The sequence below is a fragment of the Pollachius pollachius genome, assembly GCF_949987615.1.
Source record: "Pollachius pollachius genome assembly, chromosome: 20".
Lineage (NCBI taxonomy): Eukaryota > Metazoa > Chordata > Actinopteri > Gadiformes > Gadidae > Pollachius > Pollachius pollachius.
In genome coordinates, this window is record NC_136953.1 from 540,698 (window position 1) to 560,697 (window position 20,000).

The 20,000-nt window shown below is 46.8% G+C and overlaps 1 protein-coding gene across 1 annotated transcript in view; it reads right to left on the reverse strand.

Moving 5' to 3' along the window:
• The window catches only part of nwd2 (NACHT and WD repeat domain containing 2), a gene marked incomplete at both ends in the record, with an annotated part of 48,728 nt that overhangs the window by 18,635 nt on the left and 10,093 nt on the right, over positions 1–20,000 (reverse strand). Inside the window, 2 exons of the mRNA XM_079757624.1 lie at positions 2,661–2,777; positions 15,171–15,259. Coding sequence (XP_079613750.1) covers positions 2,661–2,777; positions 15,171–15,259 — 206 coding nt within the window. The remainder of the gene's footprint in view (positions 1–2,660; positions 2,778–15,170; positions 15,260–20,000) is intronic.

The window sequence follows — 20,000 nt, forward strand, 5'->3', positions numbered from 1 at the left end:
ACATACATTAAGGTGTAACTTAGAATTTACAATAATTGTCTTCAAAACTTTAGCCATAGCTTGCATCAGAACATCCCTCCAGAATACTGTTATATTGACAACATGACTAAGCAATTTGACTGTCTTATCCATACGCAATGACATAAGGACTTGTCATTCTGATGGCACTGACATGTTCATTGACACAGATATTTAATTTTGAGAGATGAACTAATGATTCAGAGCAAGAGACTGTCTTTTGCAGGTAATCCACAGTGATTTGCTATTTGAACGAATTGTTTTGAGAAATGCTCTTACTGTTTTGCAAATGTCGAGGATGATTCGAGAAATGTACCAAAGCGAGTGAGAAAAACTGTAAAGAATCTTTGGGTCAGTCTAGTCTAGTGTCTCCAAGCCAGAGGTACTGGGTTCGATGCCCAGTGTATCACTTTATAATCACTGTGTAACTCTCTCTTTCTCTCTATCTGGTGAATTGAACACAGACATTTGCTGTCATCTAAAGTAAGCAGCCTCAGCCTTTCTCTGACAAACATCAGGAAAAACACACACAGACACAAACATACCCAAAAACACACACACACACACAAACACACATTTTAACTTCTTTATTTATGTCCGCAATTCATAATAAATGTACATAAGGACATAAATGTTACAGATACAAAACATTGCTCCATGATCCAGCAATGTGAGTCTGATGACAGTTCAGACAGCAGACTATGAATGAACATATAGGAGGATATTGAGCAGTATTTGGCAAGTTGTTGTTCCCTTGCTCTTGTAAAGCCAACTATCCTGAGACCCCTAACGACAAGCCTACCCACATGGCCCAGGCTGCCAAAGATAAGTGCCAGATAATGACATTTGTAGTTAAGGTCAGATATTTGTTGTACAAGAGGGTGATATTTTACCAGCTTTGGTAAAATATCAGCCTCCTCTAGACATGAATCAAGCAGCATCCAATTTCAGAATGAACACATTTATATTTATATATATATATATATATATATATATATATATATATATATATATATATATATATACATTTGTTCTCATCAATGATCGTAATATCAGGGCTGGTGGCATTTAAATTCCCACACACACACACACACACACACACACACACACACACACACACACACACCTGCTCTGTGGGGACAACACTGAGCTACTCCAGAACTGTCATCAGAAGCAGGCCCCCCTGATCAAAGACCACCCCCCTCCCATTACACTCCACACGCTCCTGTGGCACCCTTCATTCCAGGACCTCGGGAAACTTAGAAACTTCAGTTGTTTTCTTAAGATTTTAAAAATAAAAATGAGAATCTCCAAGATATCTGTAGCATTTTTATTTCCTTCTTCTTAAATAATTTCTTGCAGAAAAATAAGATATTACACTTTTTATTCTCGCTCAAAGTTGACCGTGTGTGTGTGTGCGTGCGAGTGTGTAGTGGGTAGTGTGTGTGTGTGGAGTGTGTGTCAGAGCTTTGGTAAAATATCCAGGGTAGCAGGTATGAACGGGTGATGGTGACAGGGCCCTGACCCATCATGCACCACTTCTCCTCGCGCCCTCGCCTCAATTACAACCCCGTGAATCTCCCCGCTCCTTCTGAATAATTCACTGCGACGTTCTCTGGCTCCATCTGCTTCCCGTCTCCCTCACTCTCCCTCCTCTTCCCTTTCTTTTTACCCCTCTCTCTCTCGGTAGGTGGCCCAAAATAATTTCAAGCACATCGCTCAAATGTCAGCATGAATAATGTGTGAGGTCTGCCTCCACGACGGCGTCTGGGTCTGCAGCGCTAGCGCCTCTCAGCCTGGTCCATACTGACATCCTCTATTCATCTCACTGGGCCGTACAGCGCCGTTCAGACACTCTATTCACATCCACGCACGCACACACACATAGACAGCCCCACATGCACAGACACACACACGGAGACGTAAGGTCATGGCTGGATACTGAGCTTAGGAAGGCTTTGAGCCGTTTGGTTAAACGATGCATTCAGAGGGTTTCTTCTGGAATATTCTGGATTCAGATTTGACACACGAGGTGTGATGATGTGTGGGTTCATGCTAGTGAACGCGATCGCACCAGTCAACCCTATCCACAAGCAACCTGTCCTCATTTGAGAAGTCTGCAGATTCCACTAGAGCTGGTGGACGGACCATTCATCTGAGTGGGATTAAGGAGCTGGCATCGAGCAATTGATTTGATGCCTTTCATTAGCCAATCAATCAAAGCTTGATTTATACACCCCCTACATCGCAATGCAGCCGTTGTATTATTGATCTAGAGTCTCGATCCGTGTTTGTTGCAGACATCACGCCGTCATAAAAGTAAAATAAAACATAAAACACATAAAGGTGGTTGCCCGGACAACAACCACCCCCAGCAACAGAACGTTGTTAACCCAACAGCATTGTGTTGCTGGGTGTGGTTGTGTGTCTCAGACAGCGAGCCCCCCGTAGAGGAACACCACAGGGGTCTCTGGACGCGGCCCGCCGGGGCTGACCTCTGCTCAGCGGGCCGTCTGCGTGCTGATGTGTTCAAAGCCTGTCTCACCGTGGTGACGGAAAGGCCTGCCACGACCGAAGGGGGTGGACACGTGTGTGTCTGTGCTGTGCTGTGTGTGTGTGTGTGTGTGTGTGTGTGTCCTCACCACAAAGCAGGGCCCGGCGGAGGTCTTCAGACACTCCTCCAGGAGCTTCATCCGGAGGCGCTGGAGGTCCGGGTTCTCCCACTCCTCAGGGTCCACGCCCCAGTACAGGTCCACCACCTGCACACACACACACACAGGGAGGTACACACACACAGTCATAGGGAGGTACACACACACAGTCATAGGGAGGTACACACACAGCCATAGGGAGGTACACGCACACACAGGGAGGTACACACACACACAGTCATAGGGAGGTACACACACACACAGTCATAGGGAGGTACACACACAGCCATAGGGAGGTACACGCACACACAGGGAGGTACACACACAGTCATAGGGAGGTACACACACACACAGTCATAGGGAGGTACACACACAGCCATAGGGAGGTACACACACACACGGAGGTACACACACACACAGTCATAGGGAGGTACACACACACACAGTCATAGGGAGGTACACACACAGCCATAGGGAGGTACACACACACACACAGGGAGGTACACACACACACAGTCATAGGGAGGTACACACACACACACATAGGGAAGTACACACACACACAGGGAGGTACACACACACACAGTCATAGGGAGGTACACACACACACAGTCATAGGGAGGTACACATACACACAGTCATAGGGAGGTACACACACACACACACACACACACACACAGTCATAGGGAGGTACACACATCACACACACACACAGTCATAGGGAGGTACACACATTACACACACACAGTCATATGGAGGTACACACATCACACACACACACAGTCAAATGGAGGTATACAGACACACACATACGAACTCACACTCACATGCACACACACGGTCATATGGATGTATACAGACACACACATACGAACACACACACATGCACACACCCACACAGTCATATGGATGTATACAGACACACACATACAAGCACACACGCACACACACACACAGTCATATGGATGGATACAGACACACACACGCACACATGCACGCACACAGGGTCATATGTCTGTATACAGACACACATACGAACACACACTCACACACACACACACGGTTGTATACAGACAAATATCAATTACACTAATAATTGTGAATATACAGTATATTGTATACATGGCACATAAATGGTCATACATACGATTCAGTATAAATAGCTATAGATTCAGAAAGAAGAACTAGGAATGATCCGTGTTTGACTGTCTGTGGTTAAGAACACACTGCTTTGGATCTGGACTAAACCAGCATGCGTTAATCCTGACTTAATAACAATATGTGGCTCCTATATTGATCCACTGCATTCCTCTCCTCTAGTTTTGGCCTTTGTGTGGACAGTCAGACTACACCTTGCTAGGCATACTCCTCCCTCCATTGTTTCTCTGAACCTTTGCATTTTCAAGACTTCATGTTAAACAAAATGATCAACATTAACAATGAATACCTACTGATGCTTTACTCTTCATACGTCATACTCTGACACTTGGCTTTGTGGAGGCATTCTGAGTATTTTCCACACCTATGCCAAACAGTATTTTGTTCTAATTATATCCTCCCTTCGACACAACATCCCCATTTGCTTTACCTCAACTGTGCGTGACATGCAGTTAGCAACGCAGTCAAGTCTACAGCTGAGTTACATGACAAACAATGAAAACGCTGAGATGGTACCTTGGATGTAATCCCGGACATCATCCCAGACGGGATTTCAGAGAAGAACAGAAAGTCCACCAATCAGAGAATGGATCAATAGAATAAACGGATCAAGACGAGACTAAACTGTTACTAAACTGTAATTTAGCCACTATTAAAAACTCCTCAATCTAAAGGGGCTTTCAAATCAGGCCGAGGTCACACACACACACACACACACACACACACACACACACACACACACCAATCCTCAATCACAGTCTGTATGTGCATGTGCATGTGCATGTGGCACATGTGAGTGACCACATGTGTTGTGAAAACAATGTCACCTTCATGCACTCTTTGCTGATTCTGGCCAAACTCACACACACACACACACACACACACACACACACACACACACACACACACACACACAGCACTGTGGGGGTCTTCCCTCCGACTGATTTGTCAGAGTTGTGTCGACAGTCAGAGAGCTGCGACTACAATCAGCCCCGGGTGGGAGCCTCAGATAGTGAGGGTGTGTGTGTGTGTGTGTGTGTGAGAGAGGGATCTGTCAATTAGTGTGGCCAGTGACGCCGTCCCCCCAGTGGCAGTACGGGGGGTCTTCAAGACCGCATTGAACAGGTCGCAAGTGGCTCGTGCCCTAGCTGAGTGTCAAGGTGTCCCTGAGCAAGACCCCTCAAACTGCCTGCTCCTGACGAGCTGGCTGTCGCCCTGCGTGGCTGTCGCCCTGCGTGGCTGTCGCCCTGCGTGGCTGTCGCCCTGCGTGGCTGACTCTGTGGCTGACTCCGCCGGCGGTGTGTCAATGTGTGTATGAATGGTTGTAAGTCGCTTTGGATAAAAGCGTCAGCAAAAATCCCCTAAATGGGAAAAATGTAAATGTAGAGCTGGAGCAGAGTCGGAGGCAGGCGTTGTAAACAAGATGTGCAACGTGTTCATCCCCTCAACTCGTAGGACTCTCCACGGCGGGGGAAGCACTCTAACACCTTAAGCGGCGAGCACAGGGCACACTCTTGTTTGTTGTCCCGGGTGATTTATCAGCCGCGGCGTGGGACATTTGGTGGCGGCGCCTCCAGGTCATTCCCCTCTTCATTGGAGCTGCCGCCGCGCCGCAGTTAGCTTCAGAGCACGTTGCCGTGAATCCCTCGAAGCCTTGAGTGGTGAAGCGCAGTGAAAGGTGGACCAATGTTTGGATGGGGGGGGGGGGGGGGGGGATAGAGGAGGAAAAGAAGTGCTGAATCAGCCAGCTCCGGGGCAGCTGTCTCTTTCCTCTACGCGTCGCTGCTCTGCAGATTTAGCTAGCTAGCTCAGACGAGGGGAGCTGCCCCTCTTTCATCTACAATGACTGACAAACTTGCAGCGCTGCAAGAAAAAGGACGGCACCTTAGACAGCGGGAGTCAGGAGGCGGTGGTAGAAAGGTGCTGGGCCACTACCGCCAACCTGACAGCAGAGGAGATATCTGTGGACGTTTATGAATGGCAGGGACAGTAAACCTCCCATTCCTGGCTAGTTTGGTTTAGATCTAGCTCAGTTCCCATGTGTGTCCACAAAGTGCTATCAAAATTATGTCATGCTGCCTAGCTCTCCGATGCTAACGGGTTGTCTAGCTGTCCGCGATGTCAACCTGTCGGATGCTAGTGCATTTTCCTGAGCTAAGACATCTATAAAGGACATATGAAGGAGGAGAGGCCGCGCTGGTGGAAGCTTTGGGCCTGCTGGTCCGATGTGAGGGTACTAAAAACCAGACGCAATTCCAGGTTCGTCCTTCGTTCTCCATCACAACAATAAGCTATCATAATAGCTTATTGTTCAGGAGGAGGAGGAGGATAATAGCATAATAATCAGATGTGTATTGAACAAGTCTTTTCAGTCCAGCCATGGCTAGTGCCATCCACTAACACACCTGTGCCAGCGTCTGGACCAGGCCTCTCCTACAGGGACGGAAAAACATTTCCTCCCGCATCACTCACCCACAATCACTGCACCTAATTGAGTCCTGCGCGCTCCACTCGACTCCGGCAAACTTAATGGACTTTTTATTTGTTCTGATTAGGGCGAGGAGGTGGGCGGCTGAGATAGGGTTTAGACAGAGAGAGAGAGAGAGAGAGAGAGAGAGAGAGAGAGAGAGAGAGAGACAGAGAGAGAGACAGAGAGAGAGACAGAGAGAGAGACAGAGAGAGAGACAGAGAGACAGAGAGAGAGAGAGAGAGAGAGAGAGAGAGAGAGAGAGAGAGATGATGATGAAGACGGATGAGCGAGCCTATCATAACACACTTACACCTGGGGCGGAGGATTTAGTGTGTGTGTGTAGATCAGTGTCTGTGTGTGTGTGTGTGTGTGTGTGTGTGTGTGGGTAGGCCAAGAAGCTTGGTAACTAAAAGCCGCTTGGTGTGGCCTCAATAGGGGGCCTTTGCCGGAGGATGGGATATATTTCACCCATTAACACGAGAGAGAGAGAGAGAGAGAGAGAGTCATCAGAAGAGGAGAGTGATAGAACGTGAGAGAGGGAGGGATAAAGTCAGTCAGAAGAGGAGAGTGATAGAAAGAGAGAGAGGGAGGGATAAAGTCAGTCAGAAGAGGAGAGTGATAGAAAGAGAGAGAGGGAGGGATAAAGTCAGTCAGAAGAGGAGAGTGATAGAAAGAGAGAGGGAGGGATAAAGTCAGTCAGAAGAGGAGAGTGATAGAAAGAGAGAGAGGGAGGGATAAAGTCAGTCAGAAGAGGAGAATGATAGAGAGAGAGAGAGAGAGAGAGAGAGAGAGGGATAAAGTCAGTCAGAAGAAGAGAGTGATAGAAAGAGAGAGAGGGATAAAGTCAGTCAGAAGAGGAGAGTGATAGAGAGAGAGAGAGAGAGGGATAAAGTCACTCAGAAGAAGAGAGTGAGCCAAAAGGAGTCTGGGGAGGAAGGCCCACATCCAAGAGAGGGGGACATAAATACACAGCGAGTGCAATCACACCATACTGACACGGTCTTTGCCAGACAAAGGAAGCACTGCCATACACAAGATTAGTCAGGCAAGTTATTTTCAATCAGGCAGACCTCATTAAAATCATAACCAAGTGGCGGTTTGGCTAAGACACGTACCCTTCTGTTTCCCGTCTCTTCCTCTCCCCGTTCTCCACCTCCTTCTCCAGTTACTCCTGCTTTCTTTCTTTCCAATTCCTCTCCCTCCATCCTTCTGTTCCTTTGCTTATTCTTTCTCCCCTTCATCCACCCTGCCCCCCCTGTCTCTCTCTCTCTCTCTCTCTCTCTCCCTCCCTCTCTCGCCCTCTCTCTCCATCTCTCTCTCTCCCCCCCCCCTCTCTCTCGCTCTCTCTCTCTCTCCCCCCTCTCTCTCTCTCTCTCTTTTTCTTTCTGTCGCTTCTACTGTCCTCATCCTCAATCTTTTCCTTCTTCATTGCTCTTCCTCCACTTCTGTAAAGCCCTTAATCTTCCTCTCCTCCTTATTCTCTCCTTCCTCCTCCTCCTCCTCTCTCCTCTGAGCGGTGATGTGGGCGGGGGTGTTGCTGCTGTTGCTTGCGTAAGAGCAACGTTTGATTGGACGAGAGCGGCTTTGAGGAACGTCCTTGGTGGGATGTTGGGAGCGCTGCAGGTCGACTGCCTCTTCCCTCGCTGTGCGGCCCGTCGTGGAACTCATTCCAGACAGACGCTCAGCCAGTAGGATCTGTTCTCATCCTAGGTCACTGGTTCTTTAGTAAGGAACTTAACCCCAACTAATAACTACATCTTCAGGAAATGACCTTGATCGATCTGTTGTTTGTCCACAGAGATGGTTTTACTGTCAAACACATATCTAAGAACGATTTCCAAGTCAATATCTAAGAACACCTAATCAATTGGCCACTTAGCGAACACAACATAATAACACATAACGGTACCAGGCTAGAGCGTAAAAAAACAGACCAGTCCATGCTTTGGTATATATCATATCTGCTGGTTTCCCACAGCAAAATCGATGTTCAAACTCATCAGCGGACTGTTATTTGGGAAGGGCAAAAGATTTCCCACATACTAGACATTCTCTCCAACAATAACATGTGTCTAGATTCTAGAGTCGGGCCAGGGAACAATCAATGGCCTCTGGCACGGCCCGGAGGAATAGGTTTTCCTGACATTCCAACAAAGAAAACTAAAGACTGAAAAGGTCAACCGGAAGGCAGGTGGGGGAAATGTCAAATTTAAAAAAACAAGTTGTTTTCCAAAAGTTCAAATTATCAGACAGCTTATGTCGCCTCATTAGTTTCTTATTTATTTATTTATTATTGTCTGACTGATAGACAGCATCATGGAGAAAGGGAGTAGGAGGGTGAGTTTCATTAGTCATTCAAAATGAATGACTAATGAACCGTACATTAAAAGTTACATAAAAGCTTTGAATTTGGCATAAATTCAAATTAACCTTAATCAGAGTGTCGCCTTCATTTAATGTATCTAAAGCACTTGGTTAAACAACAAATATTTTCTGGGTGATGGCATTAGCTCACGAATGGAAATGCATTGTCCTACTTGGAAGGTAGGTAAAGGTGATTTAAAGGTATAATTTCTGCCACTAGGGGTCTCTCAATCAACAACATTGATAAGAAACAAAAAATAACCAAATAGGCAGTTTAAGGAGATGTGAAGGTGTTTCTGTCCTCCCCACCATGGCCTGTGAAAATGGATCTGACGTGACTCAGACAATCATGTTCACGGACGAGTTCATAGACAAAGGTTGTATTCAGGGTAGCTTTAGTCAATTTAAGTCCTTGAATTCCAATGAACCAGCTACAATTAAGGTTAATTTGCTAACCAACTATCAGATGCCTCCACTACTCAAACAGCTGTGGACACTGTATGAGGTGTAGCCCAGGAGGTAACAGGTTGGAGGACGGACCAACAGACAAGCGACAAGCATGAATGAAGATGTTCATTAGTTAGTGCATCAGGTCCTGATTGGCTGAGAGATGAAGGGGAGGAGCGCTGACCGCATGGGAATTTAGGACATAATATAGAGCTTGGAGAAACATAAGGAAACAGCTTGGGCTGTTTTCTGTTTTCAACATAGGCTGTCTATAACACAGGTTAAACTGACTCAACATAGACTGTATAATACAGGTTAAACTGACTCAACATAGGCTGTCTATAACACAGGTTAAACTGACTCAACATAGGCTGTCTATAACACAGGTTAAACTGACTCAACATAGGCTGTCTATAACACAGGTTAAACTGACTCAACATAGGCTGTCTATAACACAGCTTAAACTGACTCAACATAGGCTGTCTATAACACAGCTTAAACTGACTCAACATAGGCTGTCTATAACACAGGTTAAACTGACTCAACATAGGCTGTCTATAACACAGTTTAAACTGACTCAACATAGGCTGTCTATAACACATCTTAAACTGACTCAACATAGGCTGTCTATAACACAGGTTAAACTGACACACCGCACACCGTCCTGTTCTGAGTCTGATCGGGAACTGAGAGAGGGGGCGACTCAAAGACAGGTGTCAGTGTGTTGAGAGAGAGCGAGAGCTAATCATTGTTTTGTGCACGGCTCTTAGATTAAATAGGATTTTACCCATTTTAAATAGTAAATAAAAATTATCACTGCAATATATCGATTAGCCTTGACAGCCCAAGTAAAGTCAGTGTCTGAGAGATTCTGCATTAGCTTGGTGGCTGGCACACATACTGAAATATCAAATCATAAATGACCTCCCTACTGGAATAAGGTTTTACTAACTGACTAACCCTAACTATCATATTCATACGAGAAGCAATCCTTAATCTGAATTATTCATAAAAACAATGAAGCTCATAAGGTATTTCAAATACGGAGATATTTGCAAGGTTATGCCACGAGTTGTAGAATGAATTCAGGTTTACTTTCTTCCAGGCTTAAGAGACATCAAGAGTTTACTGCCCTTGAGCAATGAATAGATTCATTTCGGTGTAGCCCTAAGTGCATGAGCTCTTGTTATGCTCATGTTCAGTTTAAGAGACATCAGATACCCTTTCCTCTAATTAGTAATTCTAAATTCACTATCACATATTAAAGTGATGAAATGAAACGTTTGTTGTTATTACAGATATGTTCAATAAGTTCAGCTTTACGCATTAACATGATAATTATCTCATTAATAACAACATAGCTTTTGATTTTCTGTTGTTGCAGTAATGCCCTCCGATTGTTTTTAGATATTTTAAACGTTACGTAATTCCCTTTCAAAGGACGAGCCCAACACCCAACGGTGTTGTCCTCAACTCGCCTGTGTCTCCGTCAGCCACAGCCGACGTCTGAGGGACAACCACCACAATCTGCATCGCACCTCACTTTACCGGCTGAGTGGAGAACTGTGTGTGTGTGTGTGTGTGTGTGTGTGTGTGTGTGTGTGTGTGTGTTTATGCAGGGGCAGAAAATGGTTTCTACCACATCATAATATGTATGATTTTGGGTGTGTGTGTGTGTTTGTGTTTAATGATTCATCGATCGGATAGATATAACTATTCAATAGCCACCTCTTACAACTATATATAAAAAAAATATGCTAATTTCCCAGTATATTATGCACACATACACATACTTGCATTCCCAATTTTTGGGAATGCAAGTATGTGTATGTGTGCATAATATACTGTGTAGAAATCCAATAAACTACAATTGACTATAAGTTGGCACTGTAACCATAACATACACACACACACACACACACACACACACACACACACACACACACACACACACACACACACACACTGCGTCATCCACCTCTAGGATTCCGTTTTCGCTGAACAGCCAATTTCTACAAATGGCTGCGGGCTGTGTGTGTGTGTGTGCACGCGTGCGTGTGTGCGTGTTTGTGTGTGTGTGGGGGGTTCCACTGTAAGTGATTCACGGTATTAACGGCGAGGCTTTCTGTTTAATCAGTTTGGCACGCGAGGCACGGCTGGGGGTTGAGTCATCTGACGGAGGCAGGTTGCCAGGGCGACGCCGAAGCCAGCTCACGCTCACTCCTCCTCGTCCTCCTCCTCCTCCTCCTCTTCCTCGTCGTCCTCCTCCTCCTACCTCTTCCTCCTCCTCCTCCTCCTCCCCCTCCTCCTCCTCATCCCTCCCCCTCCCCCTCCCTCCTCCTCCTACCTCTTCCTTCTCCTCCTCCTCCTCCCCTGATCTCTGTGGTCTGCACCAGGAGCAAGCTGGTGCTCCTTAAGGTGTGTTGTGCTGGACAGGGAAGGCCCGGACGATGAGGTGATATCTGCTCAGCAGTCTGTCAGCAGGTGATTGTATTAATGATCAGAAGTCCTGCTGGAGGTAGGGTCGGGTCGAGGGCTTCTGGCTCAGGGAGGCCCAGAGATAGACTGATATGAGGTTCAAACTGAACACTACTACAATACCACCGTTCATCGTGGTAATGCAACCTCTTCTGATACCATGAGCAGGTACTACTAGTTTCAGTCTCTTCTGTGGAGATCCGGTCTGGAACTGATTGGTGAGATCTTCCTCACTTTGCTCTGAAGACACATGGAGATAAGATGGATTGGTGGGGCACAGATCTGCCCAGAGGGTCGACGGATTGTTTTCTTAACTGGACGTCGGTTCTAATGAACAATTCTGAACTATCGACGCGAGTGTAGACAGAGTTTTCAGCTAAACCCCCCAAAACAAGACAAAAAAATGAATCACAGAGATACTATCTCCTTGATTGGAAGAAGCTGAACTAAGAACGTCATTAGCAGATTTAGTTTTCCTCTGGTAGATTGTTGGCAAAGAAACTAAATCCCCTTCTCTCCTAGTGAGCACGATATGAGCTGGTGGTTTGAATGAGTTGAGCCAGGGATAATTCTCAGCAGCAGCAGGGGTCAATCACTCTAATCGCTATTGTACCAATACACAAGACGGGATAGAGACCGCAGCGCTTACGCTGCTCATTAGTATTCACCAGTCAATGGGTTTCATGAGAGAGAAATCCGCCCGGACACGGCGCGTGCAGCCAGCGGGGGAGCGTAGAATAATTAAGGCAGCTCTCTCGTCAGAACAAACACAAACACACACAGCGAAGGGCGGCCCCTCAGGATCTGTGTCGGGGCCCGGGAGGCGCCAGGACTCCTCTGCATCCACTGAACAAACCTTTACAACACCCTCGCAATGCCTTCCTCCCTCCCCCTTCCTCCCTCGCTGTCCCCCGCTCTCTCCCTCTATCCAGAACCTTTCCCTGTGTCTCTTCTCATCACCTCACTCCCTCTCTTCCTCCCTTCCCTTGCATACTCTTTGTCTCTCTCCCCCACTCTCTCCCTCTCTTTTTATATCCTTCCGGCTCCCTCTCTGCGCCCTCTCCCATGCCCACCTCACCTCTCTCCTCCTTTCTCTTTCCCATCCTCTCTGTCACCTCTGTTCTTACCTCCTTTCCTACCCCCTCTCTCTCCCCTCCCTCCTTCTTGCTTGTTTTTTCCTCCGATCCCCCCCCGTTCCGTGATCACTGTCCACAGCCCGGTTGCTACCCAACCAGGATCAATTTGCTCTGAAACAAAGGCAGAAGCACGGGGATGCCCGAGGTCACACAGCAGCTCTTGTCTGTCCAGACCTCACAGGATGGACCGTCCTTATCTCCGGCCTGCCGCTCACAGACCCAGAGGGCAGGGAATGAGCAGGCGGTATTCTGAGGACACTTCCTGTTAGCGGTCTGGGTTTGATTACTGGTCCTGATTTGGGATGGTGGGTGAGGTGGTTAGGGTTCAGTTGTTGATCTTTGGTTTTTTGGATCGGGGAAGTCTCTGTGATTAAGGTCACGGTTAGGATCTGGGCCACGTTGGCTGACACCAATCACAACCTTTTTGAGCCATACGATGGTGACACACTCAAACACACACACAGGCAAACAGCCTCAAGCAGGGATGTAAAGTCCTCCTAAATGGTTGCAGTCAAAGATTTGACTCAATGTGTCATACGTTTGATGTTTGCACTTCTATGCAAGCAGTCTTACACAAGCCAGGGATACATTGACTACGTTTTCAAATTCAGCAAAAAGAGCCGACCTTTTTCACAGCTATGTTACTCTGAAGAATACGATTCTTCACACATGAAGAATAGAACCTGATGGTTGAGTTGTGCAGGGATCAAACCCTAAAGGTTTACGCAGGCGTCCTTGGGCCTGATGCTCTGACACCTACCTGCTCATTAAAAAATCTCACTAAAACTACCCCAAAAGCAACTCTAATTACCCTTAAAGTACAACATATCAAATAATAATAAAACCTCAATTCACAACACATATAGCTGCAATGCAGCAATAAGCTGTCAGGAAAATCAATAGTGAAAACCGTTTGAACCGTGAGCTAAAGTGGGGACCGTTTGATTATCACACCTGTGTCATAGTGGGACATTGCGTTCCATTACCCATGCAACCATACTCTTTAGTACGGCAGAGAAATATTTAGTCTTTCCCAATACAAAGTACGGAAAATACAGCAAGCCAAAAACACCAGGATGTTTTACTACATCCGGTCGCGTTTCGCAGTATAGAAGCCAGAATGTTTGAGGCTCTTCTGCCCCACAATGCTTTGCAGCACAAGGTACGTCACATGGCCTGAGCCATGGCGCTACAGGTGTGCTAATCAGTGACATCACCCGTAGTTTTTCCCAATTGTTTGCATACTTTGTGCAGAAGTGCGTACTTTGTATAGTATGTACTACAAGTAAGAAGAAAGTATGCGATTTGTAACGAAGCCTTCGCTTTGTCTCTGAAAGAGTCTGAGATGAACTAGGCCACAAAGCCCTGACCATCAATAAGTGTTAGCAGACGAGGACAGACAGGAGCTAGCCGGGGTCAATGAGCAACCAGCCAGCTGAGGCCTACTGCCAATCAAGAAGCCCACATCAATACAGAAGGAGAGAGAGAGGCGGGTAAGAGACGCTTTTAAAATATTAAAATAACTCAATGTTTGAAAGTTAGTGAACTTTGTCTCATCAGAAAAAAGTCACGCAAGGTTGGAGGACTGATACAATGGACTGGAAGAAGGTTTCTCTGCTTCCTCCCCCTTTCCCCTCTGTTTAATAAATGGCATGTTCATCCTTTTGTCGATCATGTGGTGTACTCTCCACATGAGTACACCACATGATCGCTGTCCGAGCAATACGTCGAAAGAGCAATACGTAGAAAGCTATGGTGAATATAGTCGGCTAATCTTGATCCCTTGAGCTAGGAATCAATACTTGGTGAGGTTGAGGGAGATTGGATTAAAAAAGACCCACCGTTAAGACCCACCAAATATTTGTTATTTTTTGGGGTTACTTGAGCAGACGTTATGTTGAGCCTCAAGATCCATGATGTTGGTTAGGTTCAGACTAAGGGCATTGGGTTTTATAGCTATAGTACCCCCATGAGGCCAAATCGGTCCAATAAGTAGCGAGACAACAAAGACCATCATTACACTTGGTTCTTCAATTTCCTTAATTAAAAAAAAACACTCCTGGCTGGAGAAGCCAGATTGTTTCGAATTTCTTAACTATTTTGATAACTTTTAATAATGACTATGAGTCTAGGGCACCAAAATAAAGCTGGACTTCTTAATATAGAAAGTATTGTCTAAGATGATTGGGTAAAAGGATGCTTTAGAGATTCAAAATGGAAGCACATTGTTCAATGTTATAACAAGAAGAAGGAGCATTATAGGGGAGCAATTTAAGGTTTCTATTGATCAATGTTGATCAGTGTGCAAAGCGACATAAAAAGTGAGCCAGGTAAACATGCTGAACCAGTGAAAGTGGTGGAATAATGATAACAACAATAACCACAGGTGCCTGTACCTTCCATGCTTGAACCCTAGTAAACCTCCACATGACAGCCAGGAGCCGTTACCTGGAACTCGATGCCGTAGTTCTCCCTGCAGAAGTCTCGTAGCTTGGGGTAGACGTGCTCCTTCAGGGCGTTCCTCTCTGCCTCCGTTTCTGCAGAAGAGAGGAGACACAGAACCAAACCACAGAGGCATGTGAAGAGGCATTTGTTCAGTATGATATTGAACATTGGGTAATGTCTGACATGTTTAATGAGGGCCTCCTTGCTGAGGAAATCTCCAGTTCTCCAGGAATGGTAGGATTGCCTTTTCCAATGTTATCTTTGGCGAAGGATAACTGCCATGTTGATAATCCCTGCACTACTCACAATAGAAGTATAGAAATAACAGAATGAATAAATCAAGCATTCCTGTGAGCACTATTTGTATAGCAACTCACTCCAAACATATTAGTATTTTCTCCTAAAACAGGAAGTGTTCACAGCATTAACCACATCATATCCGGTTAGGCGAGCATATATTAGTCCTAATTCCCCATGTCAACAATCTGAAGTGTTTGGCCTGAACTTGATTGGTAAGATGACGACATGGCTGAAAGGTCAACTTCCTCCCAACCAGGAAGTGCTCCAGTCAGTAGCTCATTGCTCTACATTTGCATTAACATTGAGTGTGTTTAGCAGATGCTTTTATCCAAAGCGACTTACAATAAGTACTTTTGTCAGAAGAAACAATATATCGCTGTCGGTGCAGTAAGGATGTTCATAGAACCAAGGGTTAAACACTTACAATCGCTAGGCTAACCCATTGCTGCACAACTATGTACTTTAAATCATTAGGACATACAATATGTGCGTACATTAAGTGCCACGACGTACCACATACAATAAGTAGGAGGGGGGGTGACTATGCAGAGTCTAGGTGGCTTTCTGTAGTGCTCACAGTTTACTGTTCAGCCATTTAGAAGGTCTCCAGAGACACACACAGGTAGGGCCCGGCGTTTGGGCTTAGAGCATCTTGCTCAAGGAAGCCCACAGGTAGACAGATGAATGTCCTTAACCCCGCCGCCATCCCTACCTCACAGGGTCAGATGATACAACGTCGTAGCATATCCCACACTCTCCATATCGATACGCAGCGTTAGAGCGGCGCTGAGGGCTGGCCGCGGGCTATCGGTGCTGCTCACCCTCAATATGATGCTTCTCTGACCAGAGCATTTGTCTCTAGTGTGGCCTGGCAGCGGCCATGTTGGCGTTCAGAACACCCACACACACTTTGTACTGATGGCCCACATTATCCTCTGCTCCTGCTCCTCTCTCTGCTCGTCTCCATCAGCTCCCAAATGGCCACGGTAATCTAGTCTGAGGGGGCCAGTTGCTCTCTCTCTCCCTCTCTCTCTCTCTCTCTCTCTCTCTCTCTCTCTCTCTCTCTCCCTCTCTCTCTCTCTCTCTCTTGGATGTTAGTTAAAAACAGAAATGCCCCCAAGGACGCCATGGATGATATGCATGTACACACACACACACACACACACACACACACACAAACACACACACACACACACACACACACACACACACACACACACACACACACACACACACACACACACACAGAAGACTTATTCACTGGTGTAGACGGATGCAAAAATAAATGACACACCCACATGTCAAATGCACACACTCTCTCTCTCTCTCTCTCTCTCTTCCTTTACACACACACGCCACAGTAAATATGTCTAATGCACACACAGAGCAATATACACACATAAGCACACAAGCCCTCCCAGCTTCTAACCATGTTATACACAGCATGAGTAAAAGCGGTCATAAATCGAGTCTGACATGTTCCTCTCTCTCCATCTATCTTTAGTAAGGCTTTGGGCCGCGGCTCGCCCATTCTCCAATACCCTCCTAACCCTGTGTGTGGGTGTGTGTGTCTGTGTGTGTGTGTGTGTGTGTGTGTGATGGTATGTGTGTGTGTGGGTGTGTGCGTGTGGATGTGTGTGTGTGTGTGTGTGTGTGTGTGTGTGTCTGCTATTATTTATACTTATAACCATTTATGTGGTTATAGCGCACGTTATTGGTGGGAGGAGGAAAGGAGGATCTGCAAAGGTAGGAAATACAGGAGGGGATGAAGCAAGGGAAGAGGGGGATGACGAGGGAAGGAGGGAGGGAGGGAGGAGAGGAGGGTAAGGATGAAAGGAATCATCATGAATGATGATAAAATCCTTCCCCATGAAAATAAAATGATTCCGTCAGAATTGTGGGAAATCTTAAAGGTGCCACCAAAGCTGAACTCTGTCACCTGGCAACATGGTTTCATGACAGTGTTGGTCACAGCAAACCCAATCAGAATCTGAAACATGCTGCATTAGTATGGCTGTGTGTGTGTGTGTGTGTGTGTGTGTGTGTGTGTGTGGTGGGGGGTTTTGAAAGGCAGCTCACATCTGATGTCTTCTTCTGCAGGCAGTGTGTCTTGAAGCGACCTGACACAAGACACTCCCCTGCATCCTATCAGCCCTGCGACCCTGAGATACGGCCGCCTGATTCTATCCGCGCGTGTGTGTGTGTATTTTTGTGTATGTGTTTGTGTGTGTGCTTATGTTTGTGTGTGTGTGTGTGTGTTTGTGTGTGTCTGTGTGTGTGTGTGCGTGCATGTATGTGTGTGTGAGAGCTTGTGTGTGTGTGTGTGCTTAATTGTGTGTGTTTGTGTGTGTGCATCTGTGAGTGAGTGAGTGAGTGTATGTGTGTGTGTGTGTGTGTGTGTGTGTGTGTGTGTGTGTGTGTGTGTGTGCACATCTGGTGTTCAGTCAAAGCATATTTTGACTGGCTGTTGGACAGAGCAAGATGCAAGAATAAGCATCCATTATTCTATCAAGAAACAGAAGGAGAGAAGGATGCAGTGGTACAGTGTGTGTGTGTGTGTGTGTGTGTGTGTGTGTGCTTGTGTGTGTGTGTCTGGGTGTGTGTCTGTGTTTATGCAGGGGCAGAAAATGTGTTTTCCACTCTTTCCTTATCTAATAATTTGCAGTTTCCTCATTGAGCTTTTATTATTTTGCATTCTTTCATTCGATTTTTTTTCCCTTTCTTTTCCTGAATATATTATACACCACATTTATTTTAAAGAAGATATGATTGATAGATTTTGAGAAAAGAACATGATTCGCATGACCTGCATATGAAGTGCCCAGATGTGAGGGATCCAGATGTGTGATGGTTCAGGGCAAGCATGGAGCGCCTCACAGGGCGTGATGGGAAACAGGACGGCCAGGGGCCGTGATTCAATACAAAGAGTAATATCATACACACACGCACACGCACGCACACACACACACACACACACACACACACACACACAGAATCATAGCATGAGCAGACCCCATGATAGGCCCTCTACAATGAACCAATCCAGAGAGTAATGTTCCAGACCCTCTCAGACACACACACACACACACACACACACACACACTCACACACACACACACACACACACACACACACACACACAAAAGCACACGGTGGGACCACCAAGTGGAGGGTTCCCGTCGCGGTGATCAACCAGCGAGCCGTCAAATCAAACGCTAAATGATATTACTGTGGCACGGAACCGAAGCAATCATTGTTCCACCGTTTGTTCCAGTTCAGCAGTTCCCACACCACTGTGCGAGAGCACCAGTTCAACTGTCTGTGTGTGTGTGTGTGTGTGTGCGTGTGCGTGTGTGTGTGTGGCATACACATCGTGCATCAGGAGAAGATGATGTTTCTAAGTAGCACGACGCCTCTGGCACAGTGGCCTACAACGGCGACACATATTCCTCCACAGCGGTTGTGTGTGGAGTCGTAATGAGGTCCATCACACCAACGAGCAATGGAAGGAACGGAGGAAAGGAGAAAGGACCAATAAACTAGTTTCTCTATTGACCACCGCTCAGAAGCAAGGAATGGAGGAAAGGAGAAAGGACCAATAAACTAGTTTCTCTATTGTACCCTGTTCAGAAGCAAGCAATTTATTTCAGTGTCCGCTGGTTTTAATTGCGCTACATGAATGGATATTCTCCAGGGCACACAATGCATCTAAACCAATTTAATATGAATTCAATAAAAGATCAAAGTGAACTGTTATTGCAGTTGTTTAAACGATTCCAGCGTTTGCACTTTTCTCAGTCTAACGTGTGACGCAGAATGAACTAAATGAGTGTTGTCTGTTTAAACTGCCCGCTTTGCTTAGGCATGTACAAGCTTTACATGCAGCGTACGTAATGGCTGCTGCACATCCAACAGATGTTGACGCGATCCTGAAATAGCTTTTCCCTGACCCCCGGTTCACAGCCGTCATCTGCTAGCGCTTTCGCTCCAGCGACGGTAGGAATTGGCTCGCTTGATCCGACGCATTCAACATCGCTGCCTCGTCCGCGGGCTAAAAGGCAGGGACCGGCGGTACGTTGGGCAAGAAGTACAGTGGAAACCATACGCTGATCTGCAGAGGGGGGGCAGCGAAGACTCAGAGCGCCCAGAGCACACTGTGACCAGAGTACCAGGGGCCCGGAGTACCAGGGGCCCGGATCTACCAGGGGCCCTGAGGACCAGGGGCCCGGAGTACCAGGGGCCCGGAGTACCAGGGGCCCGGAGTACCAGGGGCCCGGATCTACCAGGGGCCCTGAGTACCAGGGGCCGGAAGTACCAGGGGCTCGGATCTACCAGGGGCCCTGAGTACCAGGGGCCTGGAGTACCAGGGGCCCGGAGTACCAGGGGCCCGGAGTACCAGGGGCCCGGATCTACCAGGGGCCCGGAGTACCAGGGGCCCGGATCTACCAGGGGCCCTGAGTACCAGGGGCCCGGAGTACCAGGGGCCCGGATCTACCTGGGGCCCTGAGTACCAGGGGCCTGGAGTACCAGGGG